This window comes from Saccoglossus kowalevskii, chromosome 2, assembly GCF_978046115.1.
Source record: "Saccoglossus kowalevskii chromosome 2, keSacKowa6.1, whole genome shotgun sequence".
NCBI classification, from domain to species: Eukaryota; Metazoa; Hemichordata; class Enteropneusta; family Harrimaniidae; genus Saccoglossus; species Saccoglossus kowalevskii.
In genome coordinates this window covers 17,462,221-17,477,335 of record NC_140642.1, presented here as the reverse complement: position 1 = coordinate 17,477,335, position 15,115 = coordinate 17,462,221, and the positions used below count along the sequence as shown (strand labels likewise).

Here is a 15,115-nt window from a genome sequence, read left to right as displayed (position 1 = left end):
GTTCAATGCATATACCAAGATTGAACAAAACCTGTTCATGAACAATCGCATAAATGCTCGATTTTGATGCAATATTGTAACTAAAATAAAAGCCATTTTGTATTTCATCATGAACGATTGCTTGTACATATATGTGATGTAAATGTGAAGTTTGAACATGTGCAGTCTCGGCATGTCACAGGTATCCCAGGAACTACTTTAATTAAAAAAAAATGGACACTAGATGGCCATGTTTAACCCGTTCTCAAAAATAATGATGTGCAAAGTATAATTTGTCAAAAATCCAGTTCGACAAAAATGCTCGATTTTAACGCATTTTTGAAACAAATGAATGTGTAAAAGTATCTAAAGATGAATGATGTTTGCACAATGTAAAAAATGAGATTGGTCTCGGTACATGGAGGTTGTACAAGGGATAATTAACAAATCCCAGTTTTTTACTGTGTCTGAAACACAATAAATACTACAGCCAAAATGAATTTTGGGAGTAAAGTCTGCAACCAATATTTTCTTTTATTTTGAAAAACTCATTTATTTTTCTGGCATTGCAATAATTACAAGCTTCACCATTGTGCCACCCTCTGATCATCTAAATGTGACTGTAGTATTGTAAATAAACAAAACAATGAAACCTACTTTTTAATTGCTTTTATTGACAGTTAAACACAAAGTTTAATACAATTCCCTATTGTGACAGCACACATTTCTACATTCCTCATTATTCACAGTATAATACATAATACTGACTACCATCTACACAGTATTCCTGTAGGGGGGGGAGGAAGTGGGTGTAGGGGAGCATGGACATGACACCTATATCTCTAGTAGCTAGACTAGAAATATATTTAGAGGAGGAAACTGGATAACATCAGCATGGATAATAAGCCTCTCCAGATTTAACAAATGCAGACTGTATGATCTTCTTTAAAAATCTATATAGAATATATCAAGTGTATTGACTCCACCAGTGCATCCCACATCCACCGAACTATGCATCCCACATCCACCAAACTATGCATCCCACATCCACCGAACTATGCATCCCACATCCACCAAACTATGCATCCCACATCCACCGAACTATGCCTCCACCCTACATCAAAACACGATAGTTATGAACAATCAAGTCTCTTCATGCGAAATGCAATTACAATATTTCAGTTGATTAAATATTCAAAATGCTGTCAATAATAAGTACATGGCACAAAAACATACATAGTCATATAATAGATACACAAACAAATCTGTATATAATCCTGTTTCATGCACTAAACTGAACATCACTTTCTGTAAATACATTTATTGCACATTGTGAACTGACAGAAATGAATAAATAAATAAATAAAAAAAAAAAATGGTTCTTTGTTAACTGACAAGTTCAGCTCTCACCAATAGATACTGACAGAGAATCTTGAACTTTCCCTTAGTTGAACAGGCTCTGAACTATTCGAGTGCCAAATTTTTTTTGCTGCTAAAATTTGGATAAATTTGTTCACATTTCCAGTTATTGAATTCAATGTTAATTTCAGACCAAAAGCACAAAATTGCTTCTACTATTTGATCAATAAATTTGAAATTTTCGTAACACTGCATGCGGAAAAGAGCAGACTATAAATGAAACTATTTTGTGAATGGTGCCTGAAATTGACTTCAAGGGGTATATGAAGATACAAAAGCAGCCTGTTGGCTGAGATAGCTTCGCTGTTAGCAATGCACATTTCAATTAAAGAACAGAAGATATCATTAGAAAATGAACAATAAGTATAGTATCAAAGCAACGGGACTTGCTGTTTTCAACAAGAATTCAAAAATATCACTTTTCACCAAAAATGACAAAAATAATCATCAAAATTAAGTAATTGAAGATATCACCACGAAATTAACAAATCTGAAAGAGGTCGACATGTAGTACCTATATATGTAGTATCAAAGCAATCAGAATTGCGGTTGGACTTGTGCTTTTTAACAAGAAGTCGAAAATATCACTTTTTACCAAAAATGACAAAAATATTCACCAAAATTAGAGAATTGAAGATATCATTACAAAATGAACAAATCTGAGAGAGGTCCACATGTAGTACCTATATATGTAATATCAAAGCAATTGGACTTGCGGTTTTCAACAAGAAGTTGAAAATATCCCTTTTTACCAAAAATGACAAACATATTCACCAAAATTAGAGAATTGAAGATATCATCATGAAATGAACAAATCTAAGAGAGGTCCACCCAAGGTATCAAAGCATTCAGGCTTGTAGTTTTCAAGAAGAAGTTGAAAAAGTAAAACATTGACACGGACGACGACAGACAATCACTCATATGATAAGCTCCGTTCAACAAAGTCGACAGCGGAGCTAAAAACAGAACATTTTTCCCAATGTTCCATTATCAATACCTTTGATACCAAAATTGAAGAAATTATCAACTTTTCTTCAACGAGCCCTTACCAAAATATATATAGCATATTAGGTACAAAGTTAATCTGCCGAACATATGTAAGGAGGTACAATGCGGTACACAGATTAAATCAAACAACTGAGTTGAATATGACAAACACATAGTTGATATTTGACAACAAATAATGTTGATTCAAGTTTTTTGATACAAAGAATCGTGTAAAAATGTGGGACAGCATGTTAATGAATGAGATTATTGTTGTGGGCGTACACATTGCATAGACATAAAAACAAATAAACGTGTTAATAGTAATGACTTTCTTCTGTGCTTCTCAAATGGGAACAGTATACCGCTGTTAAAAAGATAAGTTTCAAATAATCAACATGTAATAAAAACATACAAAATAATATCACAAAACACAAGTCTTCAGGAATAAATAAACTCTTGTATATTTCTATATATAATTACTGTATATATGTACATATCTCTAATTTCCACAGACTCAGTTCATTTGTCGCGGTCACTCCATAAATATATCACTTTTCTATACACAAAACACAATCACACAGATATAAAGTAGCCTATATTATAGGGAAGCTTTCAAATTCTTCACGTAAACAATTATATTTTACAAGTTGGAAACAAGTCACAGCAAGACTGTCAACGGTATTCAGCAATCACCATACAGCTGTTCTGCAGTAAATTTCTCAGTCCTGCTGAATTGAACATAGATGCCAGTATGTGCTAGTAGCATATTTTTTATTAAGAGTAAATTTCACTGACAGATATGGGTGGAAAATTCTTACGTAATTCTGCATGCTTCCAAAATTTATGTTCTGATTTGTTTCTGTCTCTGTGATGGTGTATAGTAAAATACAAGTTAAGTAATACACATCACACAATTTAAAATACTTCCAAATATACAAACATACTTCTATTCTCAAATATCAAATCAGTTACTATTGCTTTGTTTTAAAATTTTACACCATGCAAAGAAATGTAATTTTCATGCAGCCATATTGAAACATTGAGCGAAGGATTAAGACAAACTATAGACTTACTTAGTCTCAAATGCATTTAGTGTGGCTTAGCTATAACATCTTTTATGTTATGCATACTGGCGCTATATATATTTAATTGATTGATTAATTATGGGTTTCATTTATGCGGCCATATTGAATACTGAGCAAAGGAATGCGAGTTTCATTTCATGTGGCCATATTGAGTATCAAGCAAAGGATTATGGGTATTATTCTATACAGCCATATTGAATATTAAACAAAAAATTATGGGTATTACTTGATGCAGCCATATTGAATACTGAGCCAGGATTATGGGTAATATTTTAAACAGCCACATTGAATAAAGGATTATGGGTATTATTTTATGCGTCATATTGCGCAAAATACTTCTTTATTAATTTGCAGAAGCCCACTACAAATTTAATTTCCATTGATTATAGTATTGAGAAAAGCATTACATTGTACTTATAATACATGTCTTTGATATTTTTTTAAAATTATATTTGATGTTTTTTTGAAAACTGATACTTACTCCATCTGTTAAACCTGTTAAATTTTAGGTTAGCCTTAATTTGTGGCTCCTAGACAAACCATCTGAGCATAAACATTGTGGATATAATTAAAAAGTTCAATCACTTATGAGTAATCAGTGGTTGTAACAGATACTGAAGAGATTTTGAATGGTTTGAGTTTTGGGCATCGAGTTACAAACATTGAACATTTTAGAAACCACGCCCACTTTTGCAAAACCACGCCCTAATTGTGTAACTTGATACATTTTTGAACGTCTACACGTCTGTAACTCAAACATTTCAGCATCTCGATTGGCTGATGCCATGCTGAAATTAGTACCAGCATTGTTATATTGTTTCTTTTTCTCATTGTTCAATATTCTCTGCCAGCGGGGCTTTTTCTTTTGTGGAGATGTCTGATGACCCATAATCAGAGGCAGCAGTGGAGGTTGCACCATAAGCAAGGCGGGGTGGAGCACCATGACGAAGGCCATCATCAATTTCTTCAGTTTTGGAATTCGGCTCGTAAAGTACACCCGGTACAAAATTCTGCAAGATGAAAAAAAAATTATTACCCTGGAAAAACATGATATGTTGAATTTCAACTAGATTACATTACATAGTCCTTGTGAGTTCTCAAGCTTAAGAAATATATAAAGTTTTAACATGAACAGTCAGAATTATGTCGGAGATATGCCTGAGATATGACAAAATTGCATTTACTAAACAAACCAGTCAGACACCAGTCGGCCATTTTGAGTCTGATCTGACAACAAAGTGACATGCATTAAGGTTCCATAAAGTTCAATGTATCTACCAATATTGAACAAAATCTGTCTATGCATGACCAGGAACCAAAATTGCAGAAATTAATGCTTGTTTTTGACTAATTTTTAATATACAACCAACTTGAATCCGATAACCAAATAAATACGCACACATGCAATGTGTAGTATATGTAAAGTTTGAATGAACACAGTAAGGACATGTCTGAGATAAAGTTCCAGAACTTCCATTAAAATAAAAATGTCAGCCATTTTGAAACCGATCAAAATGACATGCAACAAAGCCCTATAATGTTCAATGTAAGTTTGAATGACATGTGACCATACACTACGAAGGTCTGGTTCCGGAATGGCATAAATGTTTGATTTTGATGAATTTCTAGCATTTCTGCTATTTGGTCATCTTGAATTTGATCATGAAATAAAATCATATGTCGCCCAAGATATATGATGTATTTGTGAAGTTTGAATGTGATCGGATTATAGGCATGTCCAAGATACAGTCGGAGATGCATAGATGGACACATGGAGGTCAAAACACAAGTCTCTGTTTTTGGACTGAATCGAAATGGAACTAATAAAGACACTGTAGGTTTCTCTACTGTTTTTCAATTCAACTGAACTCAACATTTCCTTATTTCAAGACTACAATCTGAAACACTGTAGTAATGAATACAGTCACAACAAGACAGACTACTCACAGTGGGTTCCTCCTCTTGAGATACTGGTTCTTCTAGATTAGTAAATTCCTCATATGCATGGGGTATAAAACCCATCCACAGATTGAAACAGGTCTTTGCTATAAGCAGACCTAAAATTAATATAAGTACAACAGCAGATACAATAGTCCTTGGATCCAGAGAACCTGAAAGCACATATAAGAGAAATTTGTATGTTATTAACACACAAAACTTGACAAAGAATCCTTTGAGTTGAATGTTCTTATTGCTATGTTCTAAATCACAAATACTTCCCATTCTATACCAAATTGTGTTGCATTAAAGTATACTTAATGTACACAATTTGCTCTTTTAAAATTGCATATGCAAATAAATCTGACAATGCACTTTTACATATTATCATGGTATTTTAATATATCAAACACTGAATGTAAAAATCTCATCTTAGCAGCTTAGGGTATATATTTCAAGACAAGATAAATAATAATAATATAAATTATTGCTTCTTTAGAAATACAAGTTTGTATCAGTATGTAGCAATGGTTTATATGGTTGTTACATATCCACAGTTAAGCATATTAAGCCAGAAAAAACTGACGTTATCTCTGAAAGCAATAACATACCTAGTCTGATGACAGAGAAGAATAGTATAGAACATTGCAAAAATACTGCCGAGATGATGACATAGTTGACAGCTGAATTGTGTATTCCTTTATCAATTCGAGAGGGCGCATAAGCAAAATAGATATTGTATCTATCTACCATATGTTTCAACACCATATACAGCAAACCTGTAAATAATATCAAGCAATTATTTTACTTAGCATTCTCATAGGAACAGTTCTATAAAAGTACTACCTAAAAGCCGCATCCCTAATAGAAGCCACACCCATTCTTTTTTAACAATTGAGACCCAAAAATTCATCATTTCTCATATGTGTAGATGCTCTAATAGAAGCCGCATCCCCTCTGTTGCATTGTACCATTTTAATAGAAGCCGCGGCTTTTAATACAGATTTTACAGTACCCTAGTGGACAAAGGACGCAAACACAAAGGTGATAGGAGGAGGAATACCACATGTGGGACAGGAGGGCAAACGCCAAATATGGGACTGGTGGTTTTTATAATGAAAGTGCCAGTCTGAGTGGACAATAAAAGTGTGAAAAATAGATAGGAGCTAGGGTAAATGACACATATGGGAAAGGTGTCAGTCCCAGTGAACAGGTGGTTCTTGTACTAGTCTCAATGAACATAAGGTTTTATGGAAGTATACCAGTCCCAGCCAGTGGACATGAGATTCAATGAAAATGGCAATTCTAGTGGACAGGAGGGAGATAACACATGAGAAAACTATTGAGGAATCTGCAAAAAAACTAAAGTCAGAACTGATAAACAAATATACTCACCAAATGGTACAATGAGAGGACAGGTGATACCATAGACAACTACAATAGTAAATATACACAACATCCAGGCATACTGTATACCAAACTGGAATTCATAAGCCAACTCCTGTACAGAAACAACAGCAATAATCAAAGAAAGCTTAGAAAGAACTTCTGTGTGCTGAGAGTATTAGAGACACAGTAAAAATTAATTCAAAATTACTTGTACTTGAGATATTGATGGAAAAACTGAAAACTAATTATGCAAATCAGAAAATTAAAATGAACAGAGTGTAAAACTAATAAGGTCTGCGCAATGTAACAGACCATCTATGTATCAAGTTTCATTGAAATGTGATCAGAACAATTATGAATTATTAGGCTAATTAGGGAATTTATATGAACAGATTTTAACCCAAAACTGATCATATTTGTACATTGTTCTAGAGCATCTATGTACAAAGTTTCATTTAAAGGTGATGATAAGTACCGGTACTCGAGATATCAGTGAAAAAGCTGAAAATTAAATAATTATGCAAATAAGTTAATTAATATATATAATTATTTACCCCAAAACTAATCAGATCTCTGCATAGTCCTAGAGGATCTATGTACCAAGTTTCATTGAAATGTGATGATTAGTACTTGAGATATACGTGAAAATCCGAAAATTAACTAATTATGCAAATTAGGTGATTCATATGCACAAATATTTATCCCAAAACAATCGATCTCTGCATAGTCCTTGAGTATCTATGTACCATGTTTCATTGAAATGTAATGCTTACTACTTGAAATATCAAAAGTTGAAAATTAATTTATTATGCAAATTAGGTAATTAGTATGTACTGATATTACCCTAAAAACTACTACCGGTAGGTCTGTGCAGTGTCCTATGACATCTAGGTACTAAGTTTCATTGATATGTGATGATTAGTAGTTGAGATATCAGTGGAAAAGCCGAAAATTTACTAATCATTATGCAAATTAGGTAATTAATGTGCACAGATTTTCACCCAAAACTAATCAAAACCTGGCATTAGTTCAAAGCATCTATGAACCAAGTTTCATCATAATCCAATAAGTAGTTCTTTAGATATCAGTGGAACAGTCATGGAACAGCTAAAAATGAGCTAATTATCATGCAAATTAGGTAATTAATATGCATGGATTTCTACCAAAACCTAATCAAATCAGCGCATTGGCCCAGAGCATCTATACACCAAGTTTCATCAAAAAACGATGTATGGTTCTTGAGATATCAGTGGACAAGAAGGACACACATACACACACACACATACACATATACAGACAGGGTAACTGCAAAGACTCCCATTGTGTGCTTCGCACACGGGAGTCAAAAACTCCATGAACTCCACTGAGAAAACATACAAAATCATGCATGCATCTTTTTTTATACCTCTACGATATAGATGTTAATGGAGAAAGTGTCTATTACTCATAATTTCAGCAAAGAATTCCATTAGACATTCATTTGAATGTAGTCTGGTGGTGATTGGCTAGGAGGATGAATATTTGCAATTATATCGCAGCATATACAATGCACAGAACATATTTTAGTTGAAGTTGTCATTATTATAAACTCACCCTTCGTTTGGTGATCTTCTCAGCTTCAGACTTTGTCCATAGCATATTGCACCCATAATAGATCAATTCCGGCAGTCTAATAATTTCTAAAGCAGTGCCAGCTAATGCACAGGTGATGACATAGTTGACAAAGAATGCACCATTGTCGGGTAAAAATATACAACTAGAAACACAAACATAAATAGTTTAGAGCATTAATTAAGGAGAGGGGAATTTCTACAGTTTCTTATAATTCATATAAATTTTTAGTAGTTTCAAGTCATGGTATTGTAAAGCACTGTAATTTATTCAGTAAAGGAGGATGTTACATCTTGGTAAATAGAGATGTTATAATAGAGATAACTGTTGGCTGAGATAGCTCCGCTGTTAGTAATGCACATTTCAATTGAAAAACTGAAGATAACATTAGAAAAGGAACAATATGCATGGTATCAAAGCAACAAGAATTCGAAAATATCACTTTTTACCAAAAATGTTAACCAAAATTAGAGAATTGAAGATATCATCACAAAATGAACAAATCTGAGAGAGGTTCACATGTAGTACCTATATATGTACCGTAATATCAAAGCAATTGGACTTTTGGTTTTTAACAAGAAGTTGAAAATGTTGAAAATATCCCTTTTTACCAAAAATGACAAAAATATTCACCAAAATTAGAGAATTGAAGATATCATTATGAAATGAACAAATCTAAGAGAGGTTTACCCAAGGTGCATATACACCAAGTATCAAAGCATTCAGGCTTGTAGTTTTCAAGAAGAAGTCGAAAAAGTAAAACATTGACACGGACGACGGACAATCACTCATATGATAAGCTCCGCTCGGCAAAGTCGACAGCGGAGCTAAAAATTCAATTCAAAAACAACATAAATTTTGTTTATGATAATGATGGCCAATGTGTGCAATACAACACTTACTTCCATCGCATTTTGATAGATTCTTCATTACTCAGAGACCATTCAAAAAAAGCTTGAGCACTGTAATCAGAAAGTAACAATGACATGAATCGATCAGTATAAATACTGCAGAACATGCATTTGATTGTGCAAATGAATATTTCACTGGGGGTTTCCCTAAGACAAACAGTGAACTTGTTTTCATTGTACATGCTACCAAACGGTTATCCAGAACTTCCTGGTTTGTGTATGCAGTCAGACAACTACATACTTAACATGTTCCATATTGGCAAGCTTGTGTGTTTATTCGTAGTTCAAAAACATTGCTTGAAATTAAAAATTCCATAATCTGAGAATGGTACAAATATCATTATTGAATACCAATATTAATCACTAAACAGCATTCACATGCTAGAGTGCACATTTGCATAAATACATATTTAAGTATACAAGTTCAGCGCATTACTCATATATTTATGCAAAAAAAAAATTACTCATGATTGGTGAACTTAGACTAAAATAAAATATCCGAGGTTTATATTATGATAATAAAATATATCCTATATGGAAACATAATGCATAATTTATTATAATTTGCACCTGGTAAGTCCTAGAGATGGTAAAATAAGCAGCATAAAGAGAAGAAAGAAAAACGTTTTTCTCATGACAATGTGGTTTTCATCTGTCTTAGTCCAATGTGCTTCAAAGGAGCTTGACCAATATACCAGCACGGGTAAGAGAGCAGCTAACGTCCACAGTAACAGAGTTGGTAAGAACTGAGACACAAATGGTGACTGTAAAAAATGTAAAATATCAGTATGTATTACATGCATTACAGAAACGTGAGTTTATGATTATATTCTGGTATTCCTGGATAAAATTTATGTATAAAGTTGATTACAATAAAAAAAAATTCATGCATCTTTTGAAGCGTGAATGCAAAACAGGGCCAGGCATGTAACAGACAACGATCGGTATGAGTGATTTTGGTGCAACTTTTAGAACTAAAATTTCTCAGTCTCACATCTTGAATCGGATCATAGAATGAATGCATGAGCACATCATGTGGGGGTATCAAGTTTCTGCCGACTGAATGGAGGTATTAATTAAGTTATCATTAAAGAGTGCATACTTTAATGCAGAAATCAGAAAAGTTTCAAGACATAATTTCTAAGGTGTGTTAATATTACTGCAAACATTTGCGAAATTTCTTCATATTTGTTACTACTTATTACAACAGCATAAATTATCTGTAAATTTCAAAAAAAAAACTGGTTGGCAAAAACGGCGATAATTTTGTAAATGTATTATTCTCTTCTCTATATACTCACATGTAAGTTTTCAAACGCCTTCTGATAGTTGATATCATCTAAACCAGCTAAGATAACAGCTGGTGTTGTCAGAAAGAAGAGCAGTACAAACAATACTGAAATAACAATGTAAAACACAGCAACATTTAAGTCAAATCTGCATTAGGAGTACAGTTACATGGCCCAAAATTCTGTCCGCAATTTTGGAACCATTACTTGCAATTAGAAATCACATGCAGGTAGCATTAAAAGACCAGTTCAGTCATCATACAAAACGCACCACACCAAACCTGCGTATGTTTCTATCGATAGGTTGTGCATTCAACTTAGGTAATTTTCATAGATCTGATTGGAAGCATTTCTAAAACATCTGCCGAATCAGATTTGCACAAGCATATGGTAATTAATGTACATAAAACAAAATGCACATTTGATAAATATAATCTACCAATTAAGGTAAAGTGATGAGGCAATAATAAACACAAGTCATTGAAAATGACACAGTCCCCGTTAAGTTCTCTTTGTGCTCGTCATATTAAAGCGGAGGGGTTGTCGCGAGTGTGTCCTTGAAACTTGAGTTCCACGTGGCGTATACAACAGATTGTTTATTTACATCAAAACACGTGTTTCATGTCATAGTAATATGGCCAAAATAAAAACAGCCGTTATTCGGCCATCTTTGATCTGATTATGAAACACACTGATATGTATGATGTTGCCAAATACGAATGAAAATGGTACATAAATTGTGGAAATATAGTAGTAAGGCCAAAAAGTCAGATGGCTGTCAATCGGCCATCCTTGACCAGATTTTGAAACAAATTGTCATGGACATGCATCCTAACATGTATAAAGTACATGTATGTGCCAAATTTGAATGAAAACTGACAGAGCACGTCCAAGATACCGCATAAAAAAACAAAAACAAGATGCCTGCCAGTCAACCATCTTTGATCCAATTGTGAAATAAATCGTCATGGACATGTATCCTAACATGTATAATCTGTGTACCAAGTTTGAATGAAAACTGACAATGTCCAAAATATGACATTTTCAAAAAACAAGATGGCTGCCAGTCGGCCATTTTGAATCGAATCGCTAAACTACTGCATGTGCATATGTCCCACATAAGGTACTAGGCACATGCAAAGAATGAACGGAATCGGTTCACAGGATTCTAAAATATGACGGACAGACTGACGCACATACAGACGGACGGACACACGGACGGTCGGACGGATGGACAGACTCAGGAACTCACGGACGGTCGGGGACATGTATCCTAACTTGTATGATCTATGTACTAAATTTGAATGAAAACTGACAAAGCATGTCCAAAATATTACATTTTCAAAAAACATCCAATTGATCCAATTGTGAAATAAATCATCATGGACATGTATCCTAACATGTATAATCTATGTACCAAGTTTGAATGAAAACTGACAAAGCATGTCCAAAATATTACATTTTCAAAAAACAAGATGGCTGCCAGTCGGCCATCTTTGATCCAATTGTGAAATAAATCATCATGGACATGTATCCTAACATGTATAATCTATGTACCAAGTTTGAATGAAAACTGACAAAGCATGTCCAAAATACAACATTTTCAAAAAACAAGATGGCTGCCAGTCAGCCATTTTGAATCAAATCGCTAAACTACTGCATGTGCATATGTCCCACATAAAGTACTAGGCACATGCAAAGAATGAACGGGATCGGTCCAAGGGATTCTGAGATACGACTCCGGACGGACACACAGACGCACTGACACACGGACGGACGGAGACCGAATTATAAGTCCCCGTTTTCGGACTTCGTTCGAACGGGGACTAATACATGTATCATGGCTGGTGATACATACTATCACGTTGGATTTATTTATTCCATAATAAATTTAGTATGCACTTTTGGTATGCATAAAATTATATGACAATGTAGAATACTTACTTGAATTTATTAGTATAACTCTCAGCCACCACTGGGTTGGAGATATAGACAGATTCTCCCTGGAATAGAGAATGAAAACAAACTCTAAATATCTTTATTATCTAATAAATTTTTCTGTAAAATTCAGCTAAAGTTGTTCACATTTTCTGTCATTTTCACTGCATTGAATCTGCAACAGTTTCGGACATTGAATGTCGCTGTTGTCTCTCCTGACTTTTTTCTTTTTTGTAAGTGCAAATTGCAATTGCTAGTGCTGACACATAGTGCATTTTGCCACGGAAGTCATTTCCTGCATTCAATCTTAATTTTGAACCAAATGAGACTGTCACATTGCTTCTAGTTTTTGATACAAAAAAATTTCATATGAAAAAGAGCAGACTATAAATGAAACTATTCCGTGGATAGTCCCTGAAGTTGACTTTGGCATTCACAGGGTTAAGCCCAAGTATTTTACTGAGCAAATACTGAGAAGAATTTGATAGAACTATTGTCTGAGACAGACCATCAGTGTACCGGATTGATAGATAAGTGTACCAGATTGATAGTTGACATATCTTACCACTTGATGTTATCAGGAGATGGAGCGTAATCTAGTTTCCATCTAGTAGAATTAAGTTGAGTACTAACACTGGATATTGTAGGTGGTGTTGTCTTCAGAGTCTTATAGTCTTGTACTATCCTACAAAGTTATCATTATATTAAATTAATTTCAGTTAAGATGGAGACAAGAACATTTTAACTCCATTTACTGCACATTTATGGTATACGTACACCAAATTCTTGGAATATGTAGTAATTTAAACAGTGGATGTTGACAATACAAGATTTCATTTCAATAAAAAATGAATCAAATGACTATAAAGATAAATGACTTACTTGGCAGCTATTTTCTCATTATGTACAGTTACAAATGCCATTCCCAAGTTACTACTGTATGCTATTCTTCTCTCCTCATTACTCTCATCAGTATATTTAGTTTCCAATTCAGTGTAGTATTCTATAGCATCTACCTGTATGTGTCAACAATAGCAAGTGTTAACAAGACTATGAGGTTATTACTAGGATACCTCAAAGTATGCACAAAGACAGTACAGCGGAAGTATCAACCGACGAGCAGCAGAGATTGATGCGCGGCATACTGTCTGAGTGCATACCTTGAGGTATTCTCTTAATAACCTTATTAATATACATCTTTTCCTTCCAAAGATACACCATGGGAATGCCGAAATCCAAAATGTTTAGAACAGAATAAGTGAACTTCTTTGTGTGGAGTCCGTTCAAACTCTGGTGGCAGCCATGTTTGTTTTTATTATTAGAGGACGTTTACGCGCGTAATCATTCCATATTTAGAATTCGCATTTCCTAATATGGTAGGATGAAAATACCTCGTGAAATTACAGCACGCTGTAACTTACGGTGACAGATGTATAATGAAAACATGTTAATATGTTAACAAAGAAAGGAAATACAAGTATAACAATAGTACATGTTAACACATACCGGTACTACATTTTATCAATGAAACTACATGGATGTTGTATAACACATATTACAATATAATGTTCACCAGTAGTAAGGCATGTGTTCCCAGTTATGATTTAACCAGGGTGAGCATTAACAAAGCTACAACTACGTGTTGAAAACAAAAAACAAGATCCCGGTTTAACACTGTGTTTGTCATTAGGAAGAAACCGTGAATTAAAAGAATTGAATATTACACATGAGTAGAATTGAATAATATGTCAAACAGATGAACTACTTACATGGGGTCCACCACACTGATCACAACATCCAATTTGACCACATGTATCAGCTCTTAAAGTCGGGCGGAGTCCACTGACTTGAGTTTGAATTTCACACAGTGAACGACAAGAAACTGCATCACGTCTAAAATACATACATGATATTATAATTTATAACTTTAATTTTCTTGATATAAACTCAGAAATGTATCATAGTCACACAGAATAATCCGGTCAGTTTATTTCGTGCAATAGACCATTTTCCGATCACTGCGAGATCCCGTAAATCAAACATAAAAACATGACAAAAAACAAAGGTCATAGCATCGCAGTGGCGTCAAACATCGTGTGGGGATATTTCCACTGTAAATAATGTGCTGTACACATTTGATGATGATCAATTTCGACGAAGTAAAGGTATCTAAACACAATATTCCTGGTCTTTTGACTTTGAGCTACAGAATTCATGTTCATGTTCAAAATCAAATCGTTTGAATTTTGCAGTAGACATTAAGTCCCCCAATACGCGAGATATCGCAGTTGAACGGAAAATCATTCACCTATTACAAAATATAGTCATCAATATATTCCTGTTTGTAAGACATTGGTAAACTTTCACACAATTATTCTGTAATTCTATCAGTGGTATCACACAGAAGCACTGTCAGAGCACGTGAAAACCTATTCCACCTATACTACATCATGTAAGAACATTGCTCTTCAAAGAACAAAATATTACCTCTTCTTGTCTAATTTCATCAACTTTGTGATATCATATGCAAACTGAATTTCAGTCACGATTACATCAGGATAAGCTTCCC

The 15,115-nt window shown here is 34.0% G+C and overlaps 1 protein-coding gene across 3 annotated transcripts in view; it reads right to left on the bottom strand.

The window, feature by feature from the left end:
• Nucleotides 1–633: 633 nt before the first annotated feature.
• The window catches only part of LOC102806631 (osmosensitive cation channel TMEM63C-like), a 42,658-nt gene continuing 28,176 nt past the window's right edge, over nt 634–15,115 (bottom strand). For all 3 annotated transcript variants that reach the window (XM_085492409.1, XM_085492414.1, XM_085492416.1), the window contains 13 exons: nt 15,034–15,114; nt 14,316–14,439; nt 13,429–13,562; nt 13,112–13,231; nt 12,553–12,611; nt 10,621–10,715; nt 9,890–10,083; nt 9,311–9,370; nt 8,391–8,553; nt 6,804–6,909; nt 6,020–6,187; nt 5,418–5,581; nt 634–4,480 (listed from right to left, as the gene is read on the bottom strand). In XM_085492409.1, coding sequence (XP_085348535.1) covers nt 4,298–4,480; nt 5,418–5,581; nt 6,020–6,187; nt 6,804–6,909; nt 8,391–8,553; nt 9,311–9,370; nt 9,890–10,083; nt 10,621–10,715; nt 12,553–12,611; nt 13,112–13,231; nt 13,429–13,562; nt 14,316–14,439; nt 15,034–15,114 — 1,651 coding nt within the window. In that variant the 3' untranslated portion in view covers nt 634–4,297. The remainder of the gene's footprint in view (nt 4,481–5,417; nt 5,582–6,019; nt 6,188–6,803; nt 6,910–8,390; nt 8,554–9,310; nt 9,371–9,889; nt 10,084–10,620; nt 10,716–12,552; nt 12,612–13,111; nt 13,232–13,428; nt 13,563–14,315; nt 14,440–15,033; nt 15,115) is intronic.